General features: G+C 41.1%; 1 protein-coding gene across 3 annotated transcripts in view; it reads right to left on the bottom strand.

Moving 5' to 3' along the window:
• Positions 1 to 12,898: 12,898 nt before the first annotated feature.
• Positions 12,899 to 25,063, bottom strand: part of Ap1s3 (adaptor related protein complex 1 subunit sigma 3) — a 49,785-nt gene continuing 37,620 nt past the window's right edge. For all 3 annotated transcript variants that reach the window (XM_048344663.1, XM_048344664.1, XM_048344662.1), the window contains 2 exons: positions 17,936 to 18,073; positions 12,899 to 13,039 (listed from right to left, as the gene is read on the bottom strand). In XM_048344663.1, coding sequence (XP_048200620.1) covers positions 13,004 to 13,039; positions 17,936 to 18,073 — 174 coding nt within the window. In that variant the 3' untranslated portion in view covers positions 12,899 to 13,003. The remainder of the gene's footprint in view (positions 13,040 to 17,935; positions 18,074 to 25,063) is intronic.

Below are 25,063 nucleotides of genomic sequence, written 5' to 3'. Positions count from 1 at the left end.
GTTGCTTATAATCAAGTGTTGGGATCCACCTTTGGCCTTGATGGAAGGGGCTTGATGCCCCTCCCCTAGCCCTGGGGAATGCGGCCTGGCTACCCCCTCTGGATCGGAATCCAGAGAAACCGGTTGGGCAAACAGCCCCCCAACCCTCTGGCCAGCCCGAGCTCCAGTGACGATAGCTCTTGGGGGTCAGGTGATACCTTTCAGTCTATCACATCCTGGCCAAACCCCTCCCTCGGAATCATCTCCCCTTGTCCTTGTCTCAATAAAGTTAGTTCGCTCTAAGAAGCTAACCCCGTGCCCCGTGGCATGTGTACGTCAGACTTCTAGCGTAAGGGGGCGGGCACACATCCGCGGCCAGGCCACGAGCACGGCAGGTCGGCGCTGACTCCCCCGCCTCACTCTAGCTTATCTGCAGGTCGGACGGCTAGGGGAGAGAGCGAGAAAGGGAGGGTGGAAAGAAAGAAGTACCAGAGCCGGGAGAGGCTAACGAGCCCAACAATCAAGAAGCACGTGCAGAGTCAGGTGTGGTGAAATGTAATACAGACCTGTAATCACAGCTTCTCAGGAGGAAGAGATAGCAGGGTCACAACTCAAGGCTAGGCAAGGAGCAAAACACAACCTAGTGAGATTCTATCTCAAAAAGTAAGCCTGGCTGAAGGGGTGGAGTTGGGGGGAGAGTGGGGGAGGGAATGTCCAAAGGGGTGACATTGATCAAGATGCATTATATTCAAAAACTGTTTTGTTAAATGACCAATCTTTTGTACAACTATTTTAAGAAATTATATTTTTTACAGCCCTTCCCCCAAGTAAGACTGTGTAGTAGTAGACTGTGTAGGAGTTCCTGGTAGGAGGATCACAGTCTGAGGCTGACCCGGTTAAAAGAAAAAACAACTGAGGGACACAGATCAGGTGGTGGAATGCAAGCACATGGGCCTGAGTGTTCACATGCCACATACACCTGGTGTTAGAATTCTTTTTCCCATTTGTTCTTCTGAAACAAATGCTTGGAATTGCCTTCAAATCCAGTCTATAAATTACCCAAGCAGTTCGTACCATAAGTAAACATCACTTTTACTCCTGTGTCCATCATCTACCAAACCCAGCAGATGGGACTTCCCAAGACCTCGAAGTATCAGAATGCCAAACTCAGAAGGACTTGGAAAGAATTCCATTTTCTGTGCGACCTAGCTCAAGTCAACCACTTCCTGTGCCTCCACTTCCCTGGCTGTAAAACCCAAATGGTATTTTCTAGACTCGTGAGAGAGGCTCCCTGACAGCAGATGTCAGTCATTCAGTTATGAAATGGCTTCCAAGGGGGCATTCCTAGTGTGAGGTGTGAAAGAATTCTAATACCCGCAAGCACCAGCAGCAGCAGCAAACCAAGTCTAGATATTTCCTGAGTGAGCCCAGTGTCTAGTTGGACCTTCTGTTCTGGCATTTCAGCCTTTAAAACAAAAACAAGAGTTGCGCAAAGTGGCCATGGAGTCCCACTCTGCTCAGCCTTCTCTGGACCAGTGTCCTTTTGTCCTCCTGGCCCTGTCGCACTGCCCAACAAACACGTGGGGAAGATAAGGCTCTTGGGGTTGTTTCCTGGGGACCAACTTTGCACTTGAAAGTGATCCTTCTGTGGGCCTCTGTCATTCCAAGCCGGCTGCCCCATTACAACTCAAGCAGTATTGCCCAGTAGTATAATTCATCCCCTGTCTCTTTCATACGCAGTGAGGTAATAGCAGAGAAGGGATGTCCAAGTGGACAAATATATAAAAATACAATGAGGGAACAATCTTTTCCAGCTTCCCCAGGTGTTTTCCTATTTCATCACTGTATATTAATTGTCAATATGTTTCACTGTGCTAGTCCCACACATGCATATAATGTACTTTGATCAAATTCATCACCTCTTCCCTGGATCTCACATGTTGATCATCTGAATATAGCTGCCACCTGACCCCTAGCTGGTATCAATACTATGAATCTGTGATTCTAATTAATTCCTATCTCTTTCTGTGTGAAGTGTCTGGTGTGAATACAATCACATCCAAAGGAATCATGAGCTGAAGTCTTTGAAGTTATTTCAAAAACCTCTTTTCCCAGGGCACTGTGTATAAGAAGAAGTAGATACAACATTGCAGGGGCTGCATATATTTTGCCTCCAGGTAGCTCCTGGAGTTTTACTTGTGCATTAGGACTATGAAGCGGAGAAGTAAAAGGAGGCAGAAACAACAAACATAACCAAGCCTGTCTTCCCCATAATATGTAAGCATACATTTCACATACTTGGTGAAGGTTTATTCTGGTTGTTGTGTTTAATTTTTTGTTACTACAAAGGGTTTACTGTTACATAAGTCAGGAAATGAGTACATTTCTTTCTGGACAACATCACCCCTTCTTTTCTCTCTCCCAGTTCCCCTCACCCCATCCTGTTTATTGGTTTTTGAGAAGGAGCCAAAAAAACTGACTCAAATCAACTCAATGCAAGTATTAATTTGGAACTATTATGGATTCATTGATGTATTCATTCATGCATTAAAAGTTTGCTCCTGTTGGACACTGCTGGCTCACACCTGTAATCCTAACTACTCAGGAAGCTGAGATCTGAGGATCGTCGTTCAAAGCCAGCCCAAGCAGGCAAGTCCATGAGACACTTATCTCCAATTAACCACTAGAAAACTGGAAGAGGAGCTGCGGCTCCAAGTGGCAGAATGGTAGCCTTGAGCAAAAGAGCTCAGAGAGTGAGCCCAGGCCTGGCGTTCTAGCCCCACCACGAACCAAAACCCAAACCAAGTTTGCTCCTACATCACATCACATCATCTCAGGCAGTGTGTGAACTGTGGCTACAGAGCGCTCCTGCTTAACTTCTGAGGCTGCTGACAGAGGGGAGGTATACGATGCACCAACCAGGAGCAATAGATACTTAGGGGCTCTCTCTGAGGAACAAAAAAGGAAGCACTCTCCTCTGCCCTCTCTATTAGATACAATCTGGGGAAGAAGAGGCAGGAGGGAGAGACCATGAATACACAACTGCACCCACACATATAAACTTAGCAACCAAGCAAATAAATAGGATTCCGGACAATACAAATGTAATGAAGGATGTAAACGTGGGTTATGGGAGAGAAAGTAACTGAGGCGGGGAGATGAGCCGCTATGTCACCTCGGTGCCCATCTCAGATTTCTCCAAGGCGACACTGGAGCTATCCAGGGAGAGAAAATACAGCAGAAAGCAAATGATCCATTGAAGGTGGGGGCTGAATGTAGATTCCTGGGCTCAGGGAGGCTGGAGAGATCAGGAAAATAGCTAGCTGCACACTAAGAAGCATGGGATTTTCCCACAGACACCAAGGACCATTGCAGAATTAAGAGCAACAGAGTGGGTAAATCTGACTTGTATCCCATCTATGGTTTTACCTGGAGAAATCACTGGCCTGGGATGTAGGTACAGAAATTCCTCTCAAATCAGAAAGACTATAACAGAAAGCATTGCTTGGGTTAACAAGGTGAACTACTGTATCTGATGCCTTTCAATAAAACATAATGTGGCCCTGGTTACACTGCTGGCCAGTCTCTAAGAGGCCAAACTTATAGAAGTGACAAAAATCCCACATGATGCAAAGAAATCTCTGAAAATGCCTTATAGTATTGGGTTCTAGAAAGACCTATAAATCAAATATATGTATATATATTCATATATTGAAATATACAGCATATAAATGCATACTATATTTATATCTTATATATAAATTATATAAATAAATGTATTATTTTTTTGCGACAGGACCTATGTAACTCAAGTTGGTATCAAACTATCAATCCTTCTTCTTGCTTCTAACCTCTAAGTGCTTGGGTTACAAAAGCCTAAAATTTCTACTATGTAGCTCCTTCCACAAGAGCTTTTCCTACTCTTTACTTCCCTAAGAGGGAAAAAATGCCAAGTCAGGAAAGTCTTCAAGAACAAAGATGATTTCTGCAGTCATTTTTTAATAGCTTAAGCAACTGGGAGTTATCCAATAGCCAGCATAGATAAGAGGGTTTTGGGGGTTTTTTGTTGTTGTTGTTTTTTGGTTTTTTTGCCAGTCCCGGGGCTTGAACTCAGGGCCTGAGCACTGTCCCTGGCTTCTTTTTGCTCAAGGCTAGTACTCTACCACCTCTTGAGCCACAGCACCACTTCTGGCTTTTTCTATATACATGGTACTGAGGAATCGAGCCCAGACTTCAAGTATACAAGGCGAGCACTCTACCACTAGGCCATATTCCCAGCCCAACAAGAGCTTTTGATGTATGAATTCGCGTGTGAGGTGACTTCTTCACGCACAGTGTTGGCTAGTGAAGGGCACCTGTGTGGATGATTCTGCTTTCTGCCTCTCTGCGGGTCACATGTTGACCGTGTGTGACCCATTTCCTACTGCAAACTGGTTGGGAAGCCCTGTTACAGGCCAGTCTGCCCAAAGAAAGACAGTTGTGAGGGGGTCCTGATTTTAACATCCTGCTTTCTCTAGGGGCAATTAAGCAAGCAAGAGAACAGTGGGCTTGCCAATCACAGTTTTATATTTAGTGTTATTTTTCTAAATATTTCCCTTTGCATTAAGATATTTAAGCAAGCAGCTGAATCTGAAGATTACCCATTAAAAAAAAAAACTTGTTAATCAGACAGACCTTTATCACTAACCTAACTCTTTAACTATCTATAATTAATTTGCCACTGTCATTGAAATGTAATTAGCAAAATGGTTCAGAGAAATCAATAGGAAGTCCTTAAGGCAGCTTTCAAAGCTTCTTCACAATGTTTCACTCTAAATGTGTGCTTTAGCTGTCTTTTCCTCTAGAAGCAAGAACACAAAATGAGAGAACTAAGTAAATGAAACGGTTTGCATTTATCAACAGGACATATCATTATCACTTTTGCTTTTGTCTGGCCTTCCCCATTTGCTCATCCATTCTAAATTAAGAAAAAATAAGAAGAGGAGTGAAAGAAACTGCTTCCTTCCCCTAATAAGTCATACCTTCACTGGGTCTAGCATAGAAGGAAATTGGTAATTGATCATTCCCATAGCAACAACCACCTTCAGCTACCAGCAGGTTCTTGGAAGGCACGTTTCCCTGTCTGTGCACAAACAGGCCTTCCTAGGTTTTGTCTTTGTAGTTCTTGTGTATACACACTCTCATAGCAGAGCAAGTTAACTCATTTTTACAGCCAAGGACAGACAAGATAGTAAAGACATAGAGGATTTATTATACCATTGCTTTCTACTCGTTAGGAACAAAGAGCTGTCCCCTGTACTCATCTTTTACTAAAGTCATAATCTATGTAACACAATAAAAAACACAGAGTCCATCTTTGGATAGACATGGACCCTGTGGTTCTATGGAGCATCATTCTCTCTGTAAAATCTCATCAGTAAACCAGCGAGTTCTCATTCATCAAGGTGGCCAGTTGACAAGAACACCTCAGGGAATGGCTCTAATTGGTTGGCCTGGAAACATGGTTACTTAGCTCTTCCTCCCAACCCACTTGTTTCTTTCACAAGAAACAAAATTCATCCCTTAAGCTATCTGCATGAGTGCTATTTTAGCCATATAATTGTGATCATTTTATTCCAAAAATGACCACAGCTAAGCAATCATGGTTAGTCTTTCAGCATTCAACTTTCCTTCAGCAAACACTGATATAACCTATGGTATACCAGTCCCTACTATGGTCAATGAGGACCCAGGAGAAAAGAAAATGTTTAAAAAGTCATGGACAGCAGTGTCACTCATCACTTGAAGCTTTCAGATTCTACCATGCAATAGGATGATATTATTCTGAAAATGTTATTTCCAAATGGAAGACAATGTAAGAGACAAGACAGACCCTGATTACCAAAAATAAACTCTTCTAGGAAAATACATTAAGAATGACCGACAGGGGCTGGGGATATGGCCTAGTGGCAAGAGTGCTTGCCTCTTATACATGAGGCCCTGGGTTCAATTCCCCAGCACCACATATACAGAAAACGGCCAGAGGGGGCGCTGTGGCTCAAGTGGCAGAGTGCTAGCCTTGAGCAAAAAGAAGCCAGGGACAGTGCTCAGGCGCTGAGTCCAAGGCCCAGGACTGGCCAAAAAAAAAAAAAAAAAAGAATGACCGAATGCTTGTTGGCTTGATGAACTTCTGTGATCATTCAAAAGGTTCCAGTTTGTATTCTTAAAAATGTACTTGTTTAAAGGTTTCCAGATTCCCATCTGATAGTTATGCATAGCTGTGTCAATGCATACAGCACATCAATAAATCCTTAAAATGCTTCTTAAAAAGCTATTTCCATCACAAACCATCTTGGAATTTCCATAGAGCAAGAGATACAGCATTTTTTTTTTTATTTTTTAAGGTGCATGCTTAAATTTTATTTCAACTGTATAGATATTTCTCAAGAGATAAAATGGTCAGTAATAAACAAACAAAATGGTATGCTTGATCTTCACATGTACTAATGTACAAAATGTAGTGTGATAACTCTAGTCATCAATGACAGTTTGCTCTGTGGTTGCTTGGTCCCTGTGTTTGAGCAGAACTTAATGGTGGTAGGAATACACAGTAGAGGCACTTCACCTCTGGGCACACAGAAAGTGGGAGAACTGAGGATCCAGCATAACTTTTGTAACTACCCCCATCAAATAAATGCTCTAGGTAAGCACCACCTCCCGAAGATCCCACAAATAGCTGGGGACCCAGAACTTAAAACATGAGCCTGCAGGGCACATTTCACTGAAACCATCATCTTCCATCCCTGTCCCTCAAAAGCTTGTTGCCATCTCATAATGCAAAGTGCATCCCATCCATCTCCAAGAGTCCCCAACATCTCAAAGGTTCAAAGTCCAAATTCTGAGCCTCTTAGCTGTGAGCCCATGTTTAGAAACTGGGTAGGTCAACAATGGCTGTGTTTTGGAGGAACCGGGACATCTCCTAACTGCTCACATCAAGAAACTACAAGCCTGGGGCAAGGAGTACCCACGGTGTAGTCCCAGGCTAAGACTAAAGGCCTGAAAGCTCCCCAAGCAGTCACTAGTGATGGCTGAGGAAGATGGAACATAACGTGCACAGAAATTGACACAATCAATTGGATCCAGTCACTCAGCACTCAGAAAGAATGGAACTTGGTAATGAGGCATATACTTGAATATCTATCATGTAGCATTAAAGTGACAAGTACTGTAGGAAACACAAACACAATGCCAAGAGCTTCCTGAGAAGGGAAAAAAAAGGCAGAACAAGAGAAAATTATTTAAGAAAATGGCACTTGAGGTAGGTATTTAAGAATCTGGGTTTAAGCTGGGTACTAGTGGCTCACACCTGTAATCCTAGCTACTCAAGTGGCTGAAATCTGAAGATCATGGTTCAAAACCAACCCAGGCAAAGTCAAGGGACTCCAATTATCTCCAATTAACCAACAAAAAGCTGGAAGTGATAGTGTGGCTCATGTGGTAGAGCACCAGCATTAAGTGAAAAGGTAATCAATACCCAGGTGCTGGTGACACACACCTGTAATCTACTCAAGAAGCTGAGATCTGAGGATCAAGGTTCAAAGCAACACCAGGCAGGAAAGTCTGTGAGATTCTTATCTCTACCAAAAAGCGAGAAGTGGAATGGTAGTTCAAATGGTAGGGCACTAGCCTTGAGGGAGAAAAAAAAAACTAAGGGACAACATCCAGGTCCTGACCCCAGTATTAGCAAAACAGGTGAAGACAAGGAAAGAGAGTCTGGGTATCTCTCAAATTTGGTATTCCCTTTGAATTTCCTACTTCCAATACCCATAAACACTGTTTCCAATATACTCAGATAAGATTACAGCGATAGTGTAGGTACAACCACAGGAAGGTGATACAAGAACATCATCAATAATAGAAGCTACAGATAAACATAGGATGTTGAAAGTAGTTACAACTGTGATATAACAATTGTTTCCACAACATGGATTTCATTTCTCTTAGCATCATCTTATGTGTTCATGAGGGTATAGCTATTGGGCCTTGTGATGCTCTGTTATGAATTGCCTAAACCTGTACTAATTATTCCCAATAAGGGAGACCAAATTTAAGAGACACGGGGTAAAAAAAGAGAAACAACTACAAAAGCAATACTTGCAAATATGTTTGGTGTAAGTGAACTGAACACCTCCGGGGGGTGGGGTATGAGGGACAAGGTAACAAACAGTACAAGAAATGTATCCAATGCCTAACGTATGAAACTGTAACCTCTATGTACATCAGTTTTATAATAAAAACTTAAAAAAAAAAGAGAGTCTGGGTACAGAAGACAGAGCAAATGGCATCACCAGTAAAAGGAATTAAGCAAGCAACAACCAAAAGAATATCATGAAGTATGAAGGAAGGAAGAATACATGATTTAAAACTTCAGAGGTAGTTTGATCAATATAAGATTCAGAGATGGGTGCAGTGATATATCTGTAATTCCAGCTTCTCAGGAGAATTGTGGTCTAAGGCCATCCCAGGCAAAAGTCCAAAATTTGATTAAAAAAAAAAAATCAAGCAAAAAGCACTAAGTTTAGGGGTATGGATCAAGTAGTAGGAGTGTAGATCAAGTTGAATTTGTAGCCTTTTCTTCAATTATATTTATTTAGCCAAGACAGATAATTGCTTATTTTTCCTTTAAAGAATGCTATAGTTTTTCACCTCCTGAAAACAACCTTGATTGCACAGCCCTGCTGATCTTGTCTCATACATTGCTTACGACAGGTTGAGCACCACAGCTGACATCCCAAGGATGAAATGCCTTCACACAAGAGAAGTCGACACTTTCATCACGAAATACTTCAAGGTGGCTAACGCTCCATGGTTGATTTTCCTCACAGCCTTCTTTCAGGTTCCTTCTGTCTCCTGGCTCCATCTTCCCAGGATCCTTCAATCTCTTCCTTTAGAATGAACCAGAAAAAGACAAAAGAATAAAAGGAGTTTTACAACAATGGGGTATATGTTACTTTGACCTGTCTTCCTCTGGTCATAGTTCTGCCATGTCTTGATCAAAGGTGGGACCTCAACACTTCAAAGAAGGCTGGGAAATAAAGTCTGGCTGTGTACCCAAGAGGAAACAGGAAGTGATTTGTTGACCAAACATCCTGTCTCTGCTCCATTTTTCAAGCCATGTTTGTTTTCATCCAATGCTAGTTCCTCAGCTCAGACCCAAACATGAAGGTCTTCTTTTATATTCAGATGCAAACAAAGTGGAAATGAGAAGCCTTAACTAAATGTTTGAAGTAGACACAGAAGTCTGTTTTTCCAGAATATTATTCATCATCCCCAAATCATGTCTTCTTCCTGTTCTTTCCTCCCCTCTGAAACTCCTGAGGAATTCCACCTGCAAAACCTAGCAACAAAAATTTGGCAACTCAACTTTGAACAGTATTCCAGTAGTCTGGTTTTTTTTCTCTTCTATTCTTATAATGGAATTGTTCATTCAAACTGCTCTCAATATAGTTCACTTGTATCATTTAAAAGGGTGAAACACATGTTTTGAATGTCATTAGCTTGTATTTCATTCCAAGAAAACAAGCTCATCAAATGCTTTCATAGGGTAGCACCTTTGATCAAGACAAGGTTTAATTAGACAAACAATTAGCACTGGGACCCGATCAAAGCATGTGTTCATGTGCTGATTTTCTTTTCTCTACAGTATAATGAGTGATTTAGTATAGCTCACCTCCCTGACTCTGTATGACTTGCACAATCTACTCGTAGCAAGGACAAATTCATGAGTCTTTTCAGTGGCAGCCAGGACAACCTGCAACTACTCAAGTTCTAGGCTGCTGTTATCCTAACTAAATAAGATAAAAGGGGCGAATGACTCAAAACATCCCAACAAATGTGCTATCACCTACTTGTTCACATTCAGAGACTGGATGCTGAACATTATAGAGACATGCTCAGAACATGAATTAGTCCATAAACTAGAAGTCAAAAGAGTAAAAGAACATTTTGAACTAAATTAATGAAGCAAAATAGATACCTCATGTACTGATGGCACAGATGCAAAAAGATCTTGAGATTGGGTTGATGTGTGAGTTCATTCATGAAGGTTCATCTTCAAGTTGGATTTCTATGTCACTTTTGATAGAACTATCAAGAGGTGAATAGAAATCTTTGCAAGTTTTAGACCTTTCTGGTTTTAGTTTCACATGACAAATAGATCATTGCTGCTTAATATTCAAGTACATGGTCAACAGACTGAACTTTCTGTTAAGAGTTATTTTTTTAAGAGTCAAAACTGGCCTGCACTTTATAAATTGTTCATAAAAGGCTACTGGCTCAGCTTCCTTATGTTCCAGAGCATCTGAGTGAACTTCACTAAAAACTGCAGAGACCATGTGGAAAAATACACTAGCATTTACCAATATAATGTATTGATTAGAAACATTAGGAAAGCTCACTAATGACATCTAATAGGTATTATAATACAAATCCAAGGAAGAAGTACTAGGGGCCAGGCATAGTGGTTCCTACCTGTCATTTCAGCTACTTGGGAGGATCGCTGTTAGAGCGACTTAAAACACAAAGTAGACATGATGGTTCACACCTGCAATGCAGAGGCTTAGGAGACAGAGGTAAGGGAATCATGGTCTAAGATCATGAGGGTCTAAGGTCAAAGTGGGACCCTCCGAAAAAGCAGAAAAACAAAACAAATGCAACTAAACTAGTAGGCACTTCTGGCTCAGGTATATAGTCCTAGCTGTTCAGGAAGCTAAGATCTGTTAGATTGAGGATCAAAGCCAGCCTGGGAAGAAAAGTTAGCTAGACTCCATTTCCAAAAACAACAACAACAACAACAACAAAAACAAACAAAAAACCTAGCATGGCTAAAGTGGTAGAACCATCAGTAAAGCAAGCTTTTGAGGCTCTGAAGTTAAACCCTACCACCAAAAATAAACAAAAAACTACAGCTAAAGGACTAGAGGCATGGAATTTTAAAAATATTTTATTTGAAACTTTTATACAAATTGAATATTGTCTTTTCACTTGGCAATTTTCTTATAATTATATAATATAAAGAAAACATGATGATTATTTTCACCAAGGCCCATATAAGATGCCTCCCAAATCCCTGAAATTTACCTGTGTGCCACATAAATATGATAATCTTCTGTATGGTTCTCAGCAAATCTGAGAACCCCTGTGCACAGCAAAGAAGTGCCAAATATGGAACTGTCCAGAATATATGTAAAGCATTTAATGAGGTTTGAGAGATGCCTTCATCCAGAAATAGACTCACAAAAACTATGATGAATTTACAGTTACATAACATGAATTGTTATGAAAAAACAACAAGATTCACCAATTGGTTTTAAGTTAAAGGAACTGGAGGTGTGGCTCAGTGGTACAATGAATACCTGCCTGGCAAGTAATGGGGCCTTGAGTTCAAACCTCAGAACCATATACACATACATACACACAAAAGTGAAATATAAAACTGAAGAACACCTCAACAAAGTTGATCTCATTTCTATTGGGAGGCCATGATTATCCTTCTAAACCATTAATTGGAGGAAGTATTAGAAATTGAAAGACTAGTGATTACTTCATACGCTATCTGAAGTATTTCCTTCAAATAAATGGTTATGAGTAGGAATTGGTCAATTTGTCCTGATGGCTTGTCCTCTTCCTCCTAAATACCTTCTGAGATGGATCAAAGCTACCATTTCCCACTGCATCCTCTCAGGGTCTGCCAGGTGTGCTTTCACCTAGAACCTGCATGCTCTTGTCCTAGGAAGCACTGGAAGGTCCCTGGCCAGGCCACTGAGTGAGGCCATGCCTCGAAACCCACGCTGAAGAAGCATACATAGGTCAGACATGAGGAACAAGAACAATGACCATGACAATTTTTTCATCATTCCTCTGATCACATTTAGTACTTGGTTATACAGAATCTGCAGCTCACAAGTATAAAGGTGACAGATTCATAACATCTAGCAGCAAGTGTTTTCTTTGGGGGGGGTAGGAGGGGCAGGAGGAGGAGAAAAAGGAGAAATGTTCCTCCTATATAAGCTGCATAGTAATCAATGCCCGAAGTGAGCCTAAGAAACCTTGACCTCAAATATATTAATTTACATTCAAAACCATTTGAAACTTTCTCAAGCAACTAAGATTGCTTGGAATAGAAGAGATTGTTTTAAAATAGTAGTAGCAATAATAATTATTGCCATTATTATGAATCCCTATCACTGAATTATATAATAGTAAGAGATGTCATAGACATTATTTCTGATGTCCTAAAACTTGAATAAATAGTTCATAGAAAATATAAGCCTATAGGATTGTCCTTTATATTCAAAAGGGTGTTTTTTTTAAAGAAAAATTACAACCCCAACCTAGAGAGCAGTTTCTAAGACATCAAAATTACTGAATAGCTTCTCTGCAATCTTTGGTTATTCTCCTTAATTTCAATCCCAAACATATAAATGAATTTAGGACATTCATACCAGATACATTGTATCTGGTCTCTCTCTCAAAAAAATACATATATTATATATATATTCTTAAAGTACAGCAATATACAGGAACTCTTAACTGTTAATATTATTTTGAATCAACATTCAAGTTTTACAAACCAAACATTTAGGAAAGGCATCAATGGCATCAAGTTTACTTTATATTCATAAACATGAGATATTACAATATAGTTAGTTTTTCATCCCTTAGAAAATAAAATCCCAAAGATACATATTTATTTTACTTAGCTTAAAAATAATCTCATGGAGTTAAAACATTACAAACTACTCAGTCTGCTGAATTATACAGCAGTTATTTCCAACACAGAGGCAGATTAAGCACTCATATACAGTATCTTATAGACATAGACATTTCAAATATGCTAAACATGAATTTTTGCTAGTTAACCAAGAATCCCTTTAAGTTATTTGTGGCATGGTTTCAGAGGCTATCTGGACTGGATACAAAACATTGAGTACTTTAAAATTCACAACTTGTAGCACTTGGCGTCTTCAAGTAGATAGATGGACAGTTAAAATGTAGGTTTGTTCATGTATTCTTCCATTGTCTGAAAGAGAACAATGAATGAGAACCATTTTCCCTTTATTAAACTACATCCTCTGGCTGACTACAATTCTTTTTCTTCTTTTATATTTTTTCTATCACTGAAAATAAAAGCTTTGCAAGACATATTATGGACACGGAATTGTGTTCAAGAAAGGTAGTTCAGAGTTTGAGGATCCTTTGCATGTACAACCATTTGGCTGAAGCTACTTATATTTCTTTCTTTTTTTTTTTTTTTTTGGCCAGTCCTGGGCCTTGGACTCAGGGCCTGAGCACTGGCCCTGGCTTCTTTTTGCTCAAGGCTAGCACTCTGCCACTTGAGCCACAGCGCTGCTTCTGGCCGTTTTCTGTATATGTGGTGCTGGGGAATCGAACCTAGGGCCTCGTGTATCCGAGGCAGGCACTCTTGCCAGTAGGCTATATCCCCAGCCCTACTTATATTTCAACTGAGGAGAAGCTAAGCCTGCTCACAAAATGAGGGAAAGAAATGCTAGCTCAACAGCTGCCAAGACATCACTAGTGATTTAAGATACATGGATCGTAGGGACCACATCCAGGCACTTGTACTACAAAAGCCTGAAGTGACTTGTAGAACATGTGTCGAGTATCTTTATCACACTTCCTGCCAAATCAAGGAACAGAAACACACCAGGATTCTGAAGAATTCTTGCCATATGTTTTGAAGTGCCCTTTCTCCAAAGTACACAAATTACCCTTCTCCATCCTACTCCTCATTAGTGAACAAGTTTGCTAACAATCCCTAGCCCAAAGCCATAATTATTTTTCCCCAGCACATTTTAAATGTTTGAGCAGACTTAAGTACAGGTGAAGCTACACCGTGACGTCGCAAAGCCTGTACCATGCAAGATGTTCTTGCACGACCTCCTATTACAAGCACAGGCATTTGTGGGATACCATGGCACCAAGTTGAATCAACATGCGAGCTCTAAGAGGTAGAGTTACCCTTAGGGAATCCCCTGCCTCTTTCCTAGAAGTCTCACTTAGCAACCAATGCTTGACTTGTTTTTAAGTTTACCCCTCAGTCCATGTGAATCCTTTGAATTTGCTAGGAACACTGACAGCATGTGCCTAAGAGATCAGGCCACACAGAATTGCCAGAGGATACCCAGGGTTAGAAAAGAGGCTTTTTATTTTTTTTTTCTGTGTTCACCTGTTCTCTTCCGAATTCCAGTGCTTCTCTGCTGGAAATAGTTGTACTCAGTCACCCACATGTTCTTCTAAAGCTTAGAGCTCCTACATGAGCAGTGGCCAAGAGGCCCATGCTCTTAAAACTTCCTCCCTGAGTTCCTCTGAAAGATGTCACCCATGTCTTTTAACTTGGGTAGGAGGCATCATCTGGGACAAAGCATGAGCTGATTTTGTAGATCCTGGAGTTCATATCATTTTTAAAGGAGTATGGTTACAAACTAAGTATGAATTTGTATTTAGAATTAGAAAAGTAATAGCACATTGCTAATATTAAAACGATGACAAGTATCAGAAAGAAACACAATAGTATATTATTTTCCCTAACAAATTGCTTGACACTATTCTCTATCTTATATTTGCTATACAGCTACATAGTCTTTGTGATTACAATCCCTTGATTTTGCAAAATTTGACTAGAATATGTGGCTCTATGAACACACTGCCAGGCTTCTTCTGCAGACTTAAAGAAGCCTTTGGCAATCAAAAGCTATGGGGTGGACACTTCACCGGCTTCTCTGTTCTTGGCTTCTGGTTATCATCAATAGTTACAGCACCAGATGACTTGGGGGCTGATCCTGCCCTGGCTTCCCTGGCTGAACCAGGCTGTCACTCAAGGCACACAGAACAGACATGTAAGAGTTGGTCTTTTCTTGAGCCTTCCACCTGAATTGCCCGTAACAGATGTAAACCTAGCACAACCTTAAAGGTCTCTGTACCTTTACCTTCCAAAGAAGCACACTGGAATTAGTATTTGGGGACAACTCCCTGCCCCTTTCTGGATCTTTCTAGCGCTCTGTGTTTCTTGTACTGCATTATGGCTTGGGTTTCTGCTTTGAAGGGTAACAGCGGTGGGATGCAGCAAGCAGTTGCTCCTGCATTCACACTTACATAGGTAGCAGCCTGTTTTTTGACCCTTGACCTGCCATTTGAGCTTCCCTTCTTAACCAGCGGGCTGTCCCCAGTGGTGACCCTAGGAATTGCATCCTCTATACTGTCTGCTCACTGGGCTGAACTTTTCTCCTCAAGGCTAGCCCTCTATCACTTGAGCCACAGCTCCACTTCTGGCTTGTTTGGTGGTTAACTGGAGATAGAAGTCTCATGGTCTTTCCTGCTCAACCTGGCTTCAAGCCACAACCTTCAGATCTCAGCCTCCTGAACATCTAGGATTATAGGTATAAGCCACTGGCACCTGCCTTAGTTTCTTTCTTTCTTTTTTTTTTTCTTCTAAAACTTTCTAAGTTGGAAATCTAGTTTCAAGAGCTGGGTCGCTGTAATTCATTGATTAAACCATTTTTTATTCTGTGAAAAAAACACTTCCTATCATCCACATTGTCATTACAATAAGCCAACCCCCAAATTAAACTGCATTTACTTCCTGATTACCAACTTCTAGACCTCATACTCTAAGAATAAACCTTGAGTGTTGAGCATTTGGCAATTTGAGACTGTGTAGCTTCTTACTAAAAATGTGAAGACAATCGTCCACCCTACCAGAGACTAGGAGAAAATCCAAGGGGCCATTTCAAGATGTACAGTTGTTCTAAAAGTGAAGGCAAGTCCCCAAAGCCTTCCCCTACCTACAGTAGCTCCAAGGTCTGAAAGACAGGAAACCAAGCAGCCTCTTTCTTCCTTTATGCAATTGTATTATTTTCTCCTATGCATCCTAAACTTTCTGAAGCAGAGAAGCAAATTCAGTTGTTCCAAGTGTTCCCCCAAATTGAGTACCAGAGCCCAAAAGGTCACAAGGAAAGCCGCTTTATTTGGCAGGTGTTAGTGACAGGAGCAACTTGAGGGCAGATAGGGTATTCACTGCCTAATCAGTGAGGACACAGGGCTAAGGTCAAAGTCCCTGCGACCTACCCGCCAAGAATGTTCACTCCATTACCAGGGGAAACAAAACACCAATTGTGAAAACCCTCCTTCTTGAAACACCTGCTTTCCCAATTTAACTAGATCTAGAAACATGTGACTCACTGAAAGCTCGTTAGACCTCTGTTTCTAATGGGTGAGAGGTGATTTCAAAATAACCCAGGTTGTGTCTTGGCCTCTATTTTAGGAAGCTTTAATTACAAAAGCACCAAAGACTCTGTGAAAAGTCTATTTCTCCTGTAAGGAGATTCCACCTTAAGAAACCTGAAGGCAGCATTGTAAATAACCTCTACCTCCCACTCCCCACCTCTCCATCTCCAGCATTTTAAGAAATGCTGTCCTGTGGAATTTCCAAGCCACTGATTGCTCCATATCTTGTGAAAGTCCTCCTCCAGCAGCACTTGGGGAGAAGTGAGTAAACATCAAGGTGTTTAATGCATTCTTAGAGGTGAGGACACCAGCAGTAATGATTGCCTTGGCCCCTTAGCACACACTGGAGCTACCCACAGTGCCCAGTTCCTCATGTCCACCCACCTCATGACTGGTTCCCTCCCTGAGCAGGAGCAAGAAGCCAGTTCTGACAAAGGCCAAACATTTGCTGGGAAAGCATGCTCAAATGATTGACTTAACCAGCCTCTTATTTCCAAATAGTGGGAAGAATGGCTTCTGTACCAATCTTAAACAGGCTCGTGATCATGCTCAGAATCCCCCGTGAAAACAGGGACATAAAAGACCCACTAATGTGGGAGACACACATACTGGTGGCAGAACTGGAACAGAACCCAGGTCCCAAATGCATGCTGAGCTGGTCAAATCATGTCTACTGGAGGACAATGGGCAGTGCAATGAAGTGCTTTTTCTCACTAGGTCCTTGGAGGGGGAAAGGGGCTAATGTAGGCCAAGTTACTCTGTAGCTTTTCCATGGTATAATCCCAGGTATCATGGAGACAGAGATGAGAGGATCTTGGTTGGAGGCCAGTAGGGCACAAGCCCCATGTGGTAGTTTGCACTTGTTATCCAGCTACTTGAGAGAGAGGGCATAAGTATGAAGATCATGCTCTGAGAGACCTTCCCTAGCCAAAATCAGGAGATTTTATTTTAAAAGTAACTAAAGCAAAAAAATGAGGGGAGGGGGCATTACTCAAGTGGTGGAGTCCCTGCCTAGCAAGCACAAGGCATGAGTTCAAACCTCAATACCACCAAAAAAGAAAAGAAAACGAAAAGCTCCATGATTTATGAATCGCAAAAAATCCAGAGCCATACCAAATGAGTGTTTCAGGGCCCATTTACCCTAGGGAAGCAAGCCACGGTGTCCCCCATTTCTTTCTGTCAACAGTAGCACAGGTAAAGTCTTCCAAGGAGGTATAAGAAGTTTTAATTAAAATGAGAAATGCCACCTTCAATAACTATAATATAAACTATAATGATATAAGTGAAATGACTACATGTTACCTCATTCCCAGGGCCACAGATATTTTCATGAAATTCCCCTTTTTTAACCTCTCATAACATTATTTTTGCAAAGAACGTGCAATATCATCACACCAAAAACTGAGCCCAACAGGACAAGCAAAGACCTAACTGCCTGGGTTTCCAATCTTGACTTCATACTTATTGGAACTGGGCAGGCTACTGAGCCTCTTCATGGTCTCAGTTTATTCATCTGGAGAGTGGGAAAACAATATGCTACCTACTTGTTAGAGTAGTAGTTAACTAAGTTAATACAGTTTTCATCTATTAGAAACTATGGACAGCACAAGTTAGTACTCAGTATTGGCTCATACTATCATTATCATCATTATCTTCTTCCCAAAGTACTAACCTCCTGTAACATGTCCGACTCTTCAATGGCCTTGACAGCTGTTTTCTTGGACGTTTCCTGAATTTCTCCACCTATTATAAATTCATCGAGGATAAAATACGCCTTTTCAAAGTTAAAGATGATATCCAGCTCACAGACCTGAGGGGACAGAAACAGATGTCTGGGTAAATGTGCAGCAGAATCTACAGAAGCAATCACCCTGGTCACCAGCTTTTCCAACAGCAGCACCTATGTGACATGCCAAAAGGCCAAATGGCATTTTAATGACTGAAAAGTAGGGCCACTGAACCCCAAGCCTTTCATAAAAGTAAATGTCCTTATAGTTTAGGAGAGAATCACAAAGGCATCGCGATGCCCAAGTACCTCCTCATATGTATATGAAATAATATACATACTGAAATGAACTCTAAAGATATGGAAATGAAGGACTTTTGTCTTAATTTGTTTTTTTTGTTGTTGTTGTTGTTGACTCTGTATTCATTACCTTATATATTGTGCTCACATCCACATCTGTGGGAGGGTGGGGGGAGAGCACAGAATCAGAGGGAAAAAGGTGAAAAAGTGCAGCAGTGGAGCTCACTGGCTGCACCAGACACTGATGAAAGTGAACTATGCAACTTGTGGGTGGAGATGGGAGAGACAGAATGGAGTGAAAGAGGGAACAGACGACATGATGCCAAAGAAAATGTAGTTATTCATGGATGTGTGTAAAGATAACCCTACAATAAAGTAAATTGGAAAATAAATAAATTGATAAATAAAAATGAGGGAGCAGACCTGAGGGGAAAAAAAGTAAATGTCCTTAGACAGCAATGCCCTTAGATAATAACGTTTTAGGTAGCGATAGGAAAATTGAGAGTGGCTAGAGGAGTGGCTGCTCAGTTCATGCATCCATCTACGCAAGTGAAAGCTGAGCCTCCATTCAGAAGGCACTCCCCCGACCTCCTGGGGCCTCCTCCTGGGGCAGAAACCCCAGCACTTGGCTGCAGAACTCTCAGCAGCTCACTCTACAGAGTCACATTTGCCCAGGGTTATTTTTTCTCAAAATGATGCCATAGATCAGTCGTTTTCCAGCACTAGAGTGTATCAAAGTCTTCTGGAAGACTCCTTAGAATGCTCTGTAGGCCCAGACTCAGGGCTTCTGAGCTAGAAGAATGGGTCTGCAGGTTCCCTCTATTTGATGCTTGGGGGAGGGGGGGGCGGTAGGGGGGTGGTGTGTGTGTGTGTGTCTGCTCTCTTTGAGTGTTCTCACCATTGAAAGTCTCCAGTTCTCTTCTACAGCTAGGGCTCAGCAGCACTTGACACTCCTTGGCTTCCTGGCAATCTCTTCTCCCTTGCTCCCTTGACCTTACCAACGCCACCCAGTACCTGCCTCCTCTCTTTCTTCTCCTCCTCCATCTCTGATGACTGCTCCTCAGACTCCTTGGATGATCCTCCCTAATAGCTGGCCTTTGTTTGAAGCAGTGTTTATGGGGCATCTAGCACATAGACATCAGACCAACAGACAATGCCTCTGCTGCATGTTGCTACTTTCTGGCCATCCACCTTCTCCTTAAATATCGGTGCTCCTCTCATATATTTGCAATACATATCTCTTCCTAGACTATCTTGGTGACTTGCACAGCAGTGGGTAACCTGCAGGTGGCTAGAGAGAGAGAGCCTACATCTAGCTCTGATCTGTATCTGAGCATCCATTTCATATTTTCACCTCAGTCCAGATCTCAAGTTTATCCTTTTTCTTTAGTCCCTATTTTGCTTAGTAGCTGCAGCCTTTCTGTTTCATCCATGTGAGGGTAGAGCTCTCCTTGTTTTCCCTCTTCTTTTATTCCTCTCGCTCTCTGGCCTTGCACTCTCAGTTTGGTCACCAATTCCTCACTGAGTAAATCTCTAACCTTGCTCCTCCTGTCCACCCCAAAGCTGCTCCGGCCTGTAACACTTCTCCTCTGGACCCTTGCAATCACCTTCCACACGGTGTCTCTGCCATCTATCATTCACACTGTGCTCAACTGCCAAAGTATTCCTCTCCTATGGGAGATCTGACGTTCAGAACAAAGTTACAATTCTCAGCATAGCATACAAGAATCTCTACCACCTAGCCCAGACCCTGTGTCTCCCTTCCTGTGTCAGCATTCATCCCCCCAACTACAGTCACTCATATCAACTCTCGGTGTGCTTTCAGACCTTTGCCCAAACATATTCCAGCAATTCCTGGAATGTTCCCCAAATGCCCTTTCCTTTATTCTCCTGTTAACAAAACCAAGCTCATGTTTCAAGACCAAATTCAAAGGCCAAGGACACCAGTATTTTCAAATCCTCTTCCCATTCTGATTTCATAAAAATGCTTCCTCATTCGTACCTTCCCTGTACTGGTCTGGTACACAGCTAGCTGTCAATCACTAAGCACTCCTCTGAGATTCAGGCTAAGGACTGAGACGTTTCTTCATCACCTTCATATCTCTTACATCTGGCACATCCTGGGGCACAATAGGGAGGCAAACAGTGCAGAGAAAGTGAACAAGGCAGCAACCATGTACTTCTCCATGTACTTCTGTGTCTCCGTTATGCTAGGGATAAATAAATCTGATTCTTCTGAGCGCTATAACTGTATACAAAATGAGTGCCAATAGATTAGCAAGATGCTCTATATATTTAGGATTCGCATTAACAAACTTTCAAACTGTATACACAGAACAAGGTTTATGTTGACAGATTCAAATGAATCCAGATATATATGAACAAATGAATACAACATCACTGTGGTAGATGGCCAGCAGAGAAAAATGAAAAGTGTATTGATTAATATTAACTGCATATTCTGCTTCTGTAAGTCTGCTTGCTTCCCCATAGAGCTACACACCCTTCCCCCATTCTCCCCTATAGCAAACAACAACGGTTCTGAGCAGCTGGGTGACAATGACCATAGAAACTCTTAAATAGCGCCTTGGCTGAGTTTCGGGAAAAACAGTAAAGTGTTCTAAGAACTACCCCACCCCCGGGGGAACGTTCCGGAGCCATAATTATCAGGTCACCCTACCCCTGAGATAACCAACAGTTGAGGAAAACCAGACACCTGCAATGCAGATGTGAATCAGGATACGGAACCAAGGAAACCCCTAGACTTCCTAGCCATTCAATAGAAAAGCATCTACCAGTACCCAATCCTGTAATGCCAAATGCATATGAACTCATGTAACCCCCTGCTTGTGTTTCTCTTCCTTTAAAAACCCTTTATCTCGAGGGCTGGGGGCCGCTCTTCCACACCCGCTGCATCGGAGTGCTGGCCTGGCGGATGGCCCAAGCTGGAGCTTGCTCTCAATAAAAGCCCCCCTGCCTTTGTATTGGGTCTCGTCATTTTGAGGGTCGTCTCGAGGGTCTCGCGACTTGGCACATCAAAAAACAGCTAACTCATCTCCAAAGGTTATGGCCTCTTCATTCACTAGAATTCTAGCAACTTTAAATTATCAAGAAGCAGATAGAGAGATGGAAGATGGGTAGATATATAGATAAGTAGATAAATAGAAGATAGATATATGGATGGATGATATACAGGTCGACAAATAGAACATGAAATAAAGACTGAAGAAGATGGATGAATAAGTAAATGTCTCCTTCTCCCTTGAAAGACTCTCTCAGTATCTCTATACATAGTGAATTTGTATATATAAACTTGTACATACATACACACATACATGGCAAACTGTAATTTTTTAAAGTATCTGTTCACAGGACATATGGTATATAACCAAACTTCCTGAAATCCACCACCAGGGAAAAATGGTATGACAAAAAGTCAAATCCTCAGTTTATGGACTTTCTTTAACTTTTCATTTTGAGAGTTTGAATGATGGCGGAACAAATTTTTCAGTCAAAAAATCAAAGAATATCAAGGTATAGTATTTATAGCAAGAGACTAAAAAATGTGCAATATTTATAGTGAGAGTGGAGGAGATAGCATCCCTAACAGAGAGAGAATTCTCACAAATCCCTAAGATAAACATCATAATTTAATAATAATAATGGCTATCAAGAAACAATTCATGGATGGGCTGGGGATGTGACTTAGTGGTAGAGTGCTTGCCCAGCATGCATGAAGCCCTGGGTTCAATTCCTCAGCACCACATAAGCAAAAAAGGCAGAAGTGATGCATGGTTAAAGTGATAGAGAGCTAGCCTTGAGCAAAAGAAGCCAGGGACTCAGGTACTGAGTTCAAGCTCCAGGACTGGCAAAAGAAAAAAAAAAAAAAAGAAAAAAGAAACATCATGGAGAAGGCAAAACAGGGACCTACACACATCTAGTAATCTATAGCCTCACTCATTAAACACAGATGAGTTCTCATCTGAAAAGTATGGCGGGAAATGGTAGAGACAAGGATATTCATACTCACTGTTCATGGGATTGGTAAAATTTACAGACAGATATGAATAAGTAGAGCATAGCCTAAATAAAAACAAAGAATGAGAATACAGAGAGGTGTGTATGATGGATGACTGGTAGCAGCAGCCATCAGTAGATAGTCAGTGGGTAAGCACAGTCTGGGGAGGCTAGAGGTGTGGCAGGTAGTAGAATACCAGCCAATGAGTGTCAAATGTCAGATACTGAGTTCAAGCCCTAGACACAGAAAAAAAACAAACAAACACAAAAGGGACTATCTAGGACCAGAGTGAAAAGCTTAGGGGCTTAGGAAGACTTAAAGAAAGGAGACTTTTCTTAAGTAGGAAATACAAGCACCCATTTCTGTTCACATCAGATGCCAACTATATTCTAAGCCTTTCTGGGTTCTGGGCACTGTGCCAGATGCTGGGTTATGGTAGTAAAAAAAAAAAAAAAAAGAGAAACAGAGTCTCTGAATTTCTTTTGGGAAGGATGGACAATGTTTAAATGAACAAGATAACCATGAGGTCATCAATTTCCCACACCTAGTTCCAAGGGATAAGAGTAAGGTAAAGTGGATTGTAGTGTCAGACAGACACAAAACACTCATTCAAACTTGCTCTACTCAACTTTAGAGCATTAAGAGAATGATGTCCAGTTCCCTGGCATTACAGAGAATGCTACAACTGAGTGGCTATTTCATATAGAGTGACTCCAAAGAAATACTCTGGTTAGCCTTTGAGTCTGACTCCATCTGAAACTGTGAAGCAATAACATTCCAGAATCTTGGCAACATTTAAGCTTGTACTTAATTACTCAAATATTTAAAAATTCCATCTGGGAATGTGACTTAGTGGTAGAGTACTTGCCTAGCATGCATGAAGCCCTGGGTTTGATTCCTCAGTACCATATAAACAGAAAAAGCCAGGAGTGGCACTGTGGCTCAAGTAGTAGAGTGCTAGCCTTGAGCAAAAGAGGCTCAGAGAAAGTGTCTAGGCCCTGAGTTCAAGCTCCAGGACAGGCAAAAAAAAAAAAAATTCTGTCATACAGTCCAGTCTCAGTACATTATAAACTGATACTTGAATGACTATTGTAGCACATACATGTGGTTTTCTTCTCCATAAACCATGTAAATAAACACAGGAACCTTTCTACTTACTCTTCCCCACCAACCTACATTCCAGAAAGTTCTGATTGTTTATTTTCAGCTTCCTAATCTTGTGTTTTACTATGACGGGTCTTGAGGTATTCTCTTGTAGTAGAACACTTGCTACAGTAAGATTACCTCTGGCATTTCACCAGCCAAAACCTCTAGAATCTAAGCCTTACTTATCAAATTCTGTTCTAATGTAAGTACAGTTTCAAAGTTTTACATAGGAAACCATTCAGGTAACATGAAATTACATAAATACAATAAAGCTATGTACAAAGTGAATAGGTATAGTGTTAAATATGGCTTGTAAAGCTTTCTGTTTATAAGTGGTTTATAAATTCTACTGTTCTCTCTACCTTCTGTGACCCTCACAGCAGTGCCACATGGTTGGAAAAAGCCAGTAGTTCTATTATCATTTTGAAGTATAATTTTTCACATCTGTAAAATGGGAGTCATGTTTGAATAGTGAGCAAGCAGACATCAAAATCCAATGGGATCCTTTTACAAGAGAAAGCTCCCTATGTCAAGTTCTAAAGCTCCTGGAAACACCCACATTCATACATTCTCAGTGCATCAGTTTTAAAAAAAAAACTAAAATAATAAAATATATACAGTCTGTAATGAAAAATATAACCTATGTTTAAATCCTCAGATAGAGCTTTGTGTACTAGGAGACCTTTCTGCTCAGCCTCTATAAATTGGGGCTAATGCTACTCCTTGAAGATTGAAAGATTAACTACTTAATCCTTATAAATCTCCTGGGAATTGAAAAGTGCTAGAAAAAATACATAAATTAGTAGCTAGGTATTTTAACTTCTCTGTCTTTGGAAGATGATATTTTCCCATATTCTGAGAGAGGCTCAGTACAAAGCTTTCACTTGGTTATTATCAGGACAGAACTCAAGGAAGCCCTTGGTATTAGTACAAGAAGAAAAGAAAACCAAAGAGAGATGATATTACTGAGACGATGCCAATGAGAATCAGTCGTGGAAACCTTTACATTTCACTGTTAATTAATAAGAATTGAACACCTACTGGGCATCTAGCCTTGAAGTGCTCTTAGCTGCTCTTAGCTTAATGAAAGATTCATTTAATTTTTTAGTGAATTAAATTTTGATTCATGACAAAGACAGAGCTTCAAAAGGTAGAACAGAATAGGATGGGAAATGAATGTTATAGAAATTGGGATTCATTCTGAGTCTCTTCATACTTTCTCAGGACTGATCGTTAGTGCAGGTCATCCATACTCTCGAGAAATGGGGTACTTTGGGTTATCTGGCTGAATTCTGACTCAACATATGGAGATCAAAATTCACTCTCAATTTGTATGGCCATGATTGGTCTACCCTAAGGAAAACAGAACAAGGCAAACCACAGTTGAGAAACAAGGAAGACAAGGCAGGTTATGAGTATGCCTGGGCAACAGGGATCTCCACCAAGCCCCTGCAGAAGCCTGGGTCTGCAGTTCATTCCAAAAGAAAGAGGCACCAAAATACCAGCATGCCTTTGAACAAAGGACAGCAGTAAGTTAAACGATCTCACCCCTGGAAACATTCTATTTATGTACTTACGAGTTTCTCTTGAAAAAATTTTAACTTAGTGAG

This window comes from Perognathus longimembris, chromosome 4 (genome assembly GCF_023159225.1).
Source record: "Perognathus longimembris pacificus isolate PPM17 chromosome 4, ASM2315922v1, whole genome shotgun sequence".
In the NCBI taxonomy this organism is placed as follows: Eukaryota; Metazoa; Chordata; class Mammalia; order Rodentia; family Heteromyidae; genus Perognathus; species Perognathus longimembris.
The sequence above is the reverse complement of the archived record's forward strand: the minus strand, read 5'-3'. Positions and strand labels throughout refer to the sequence as shown.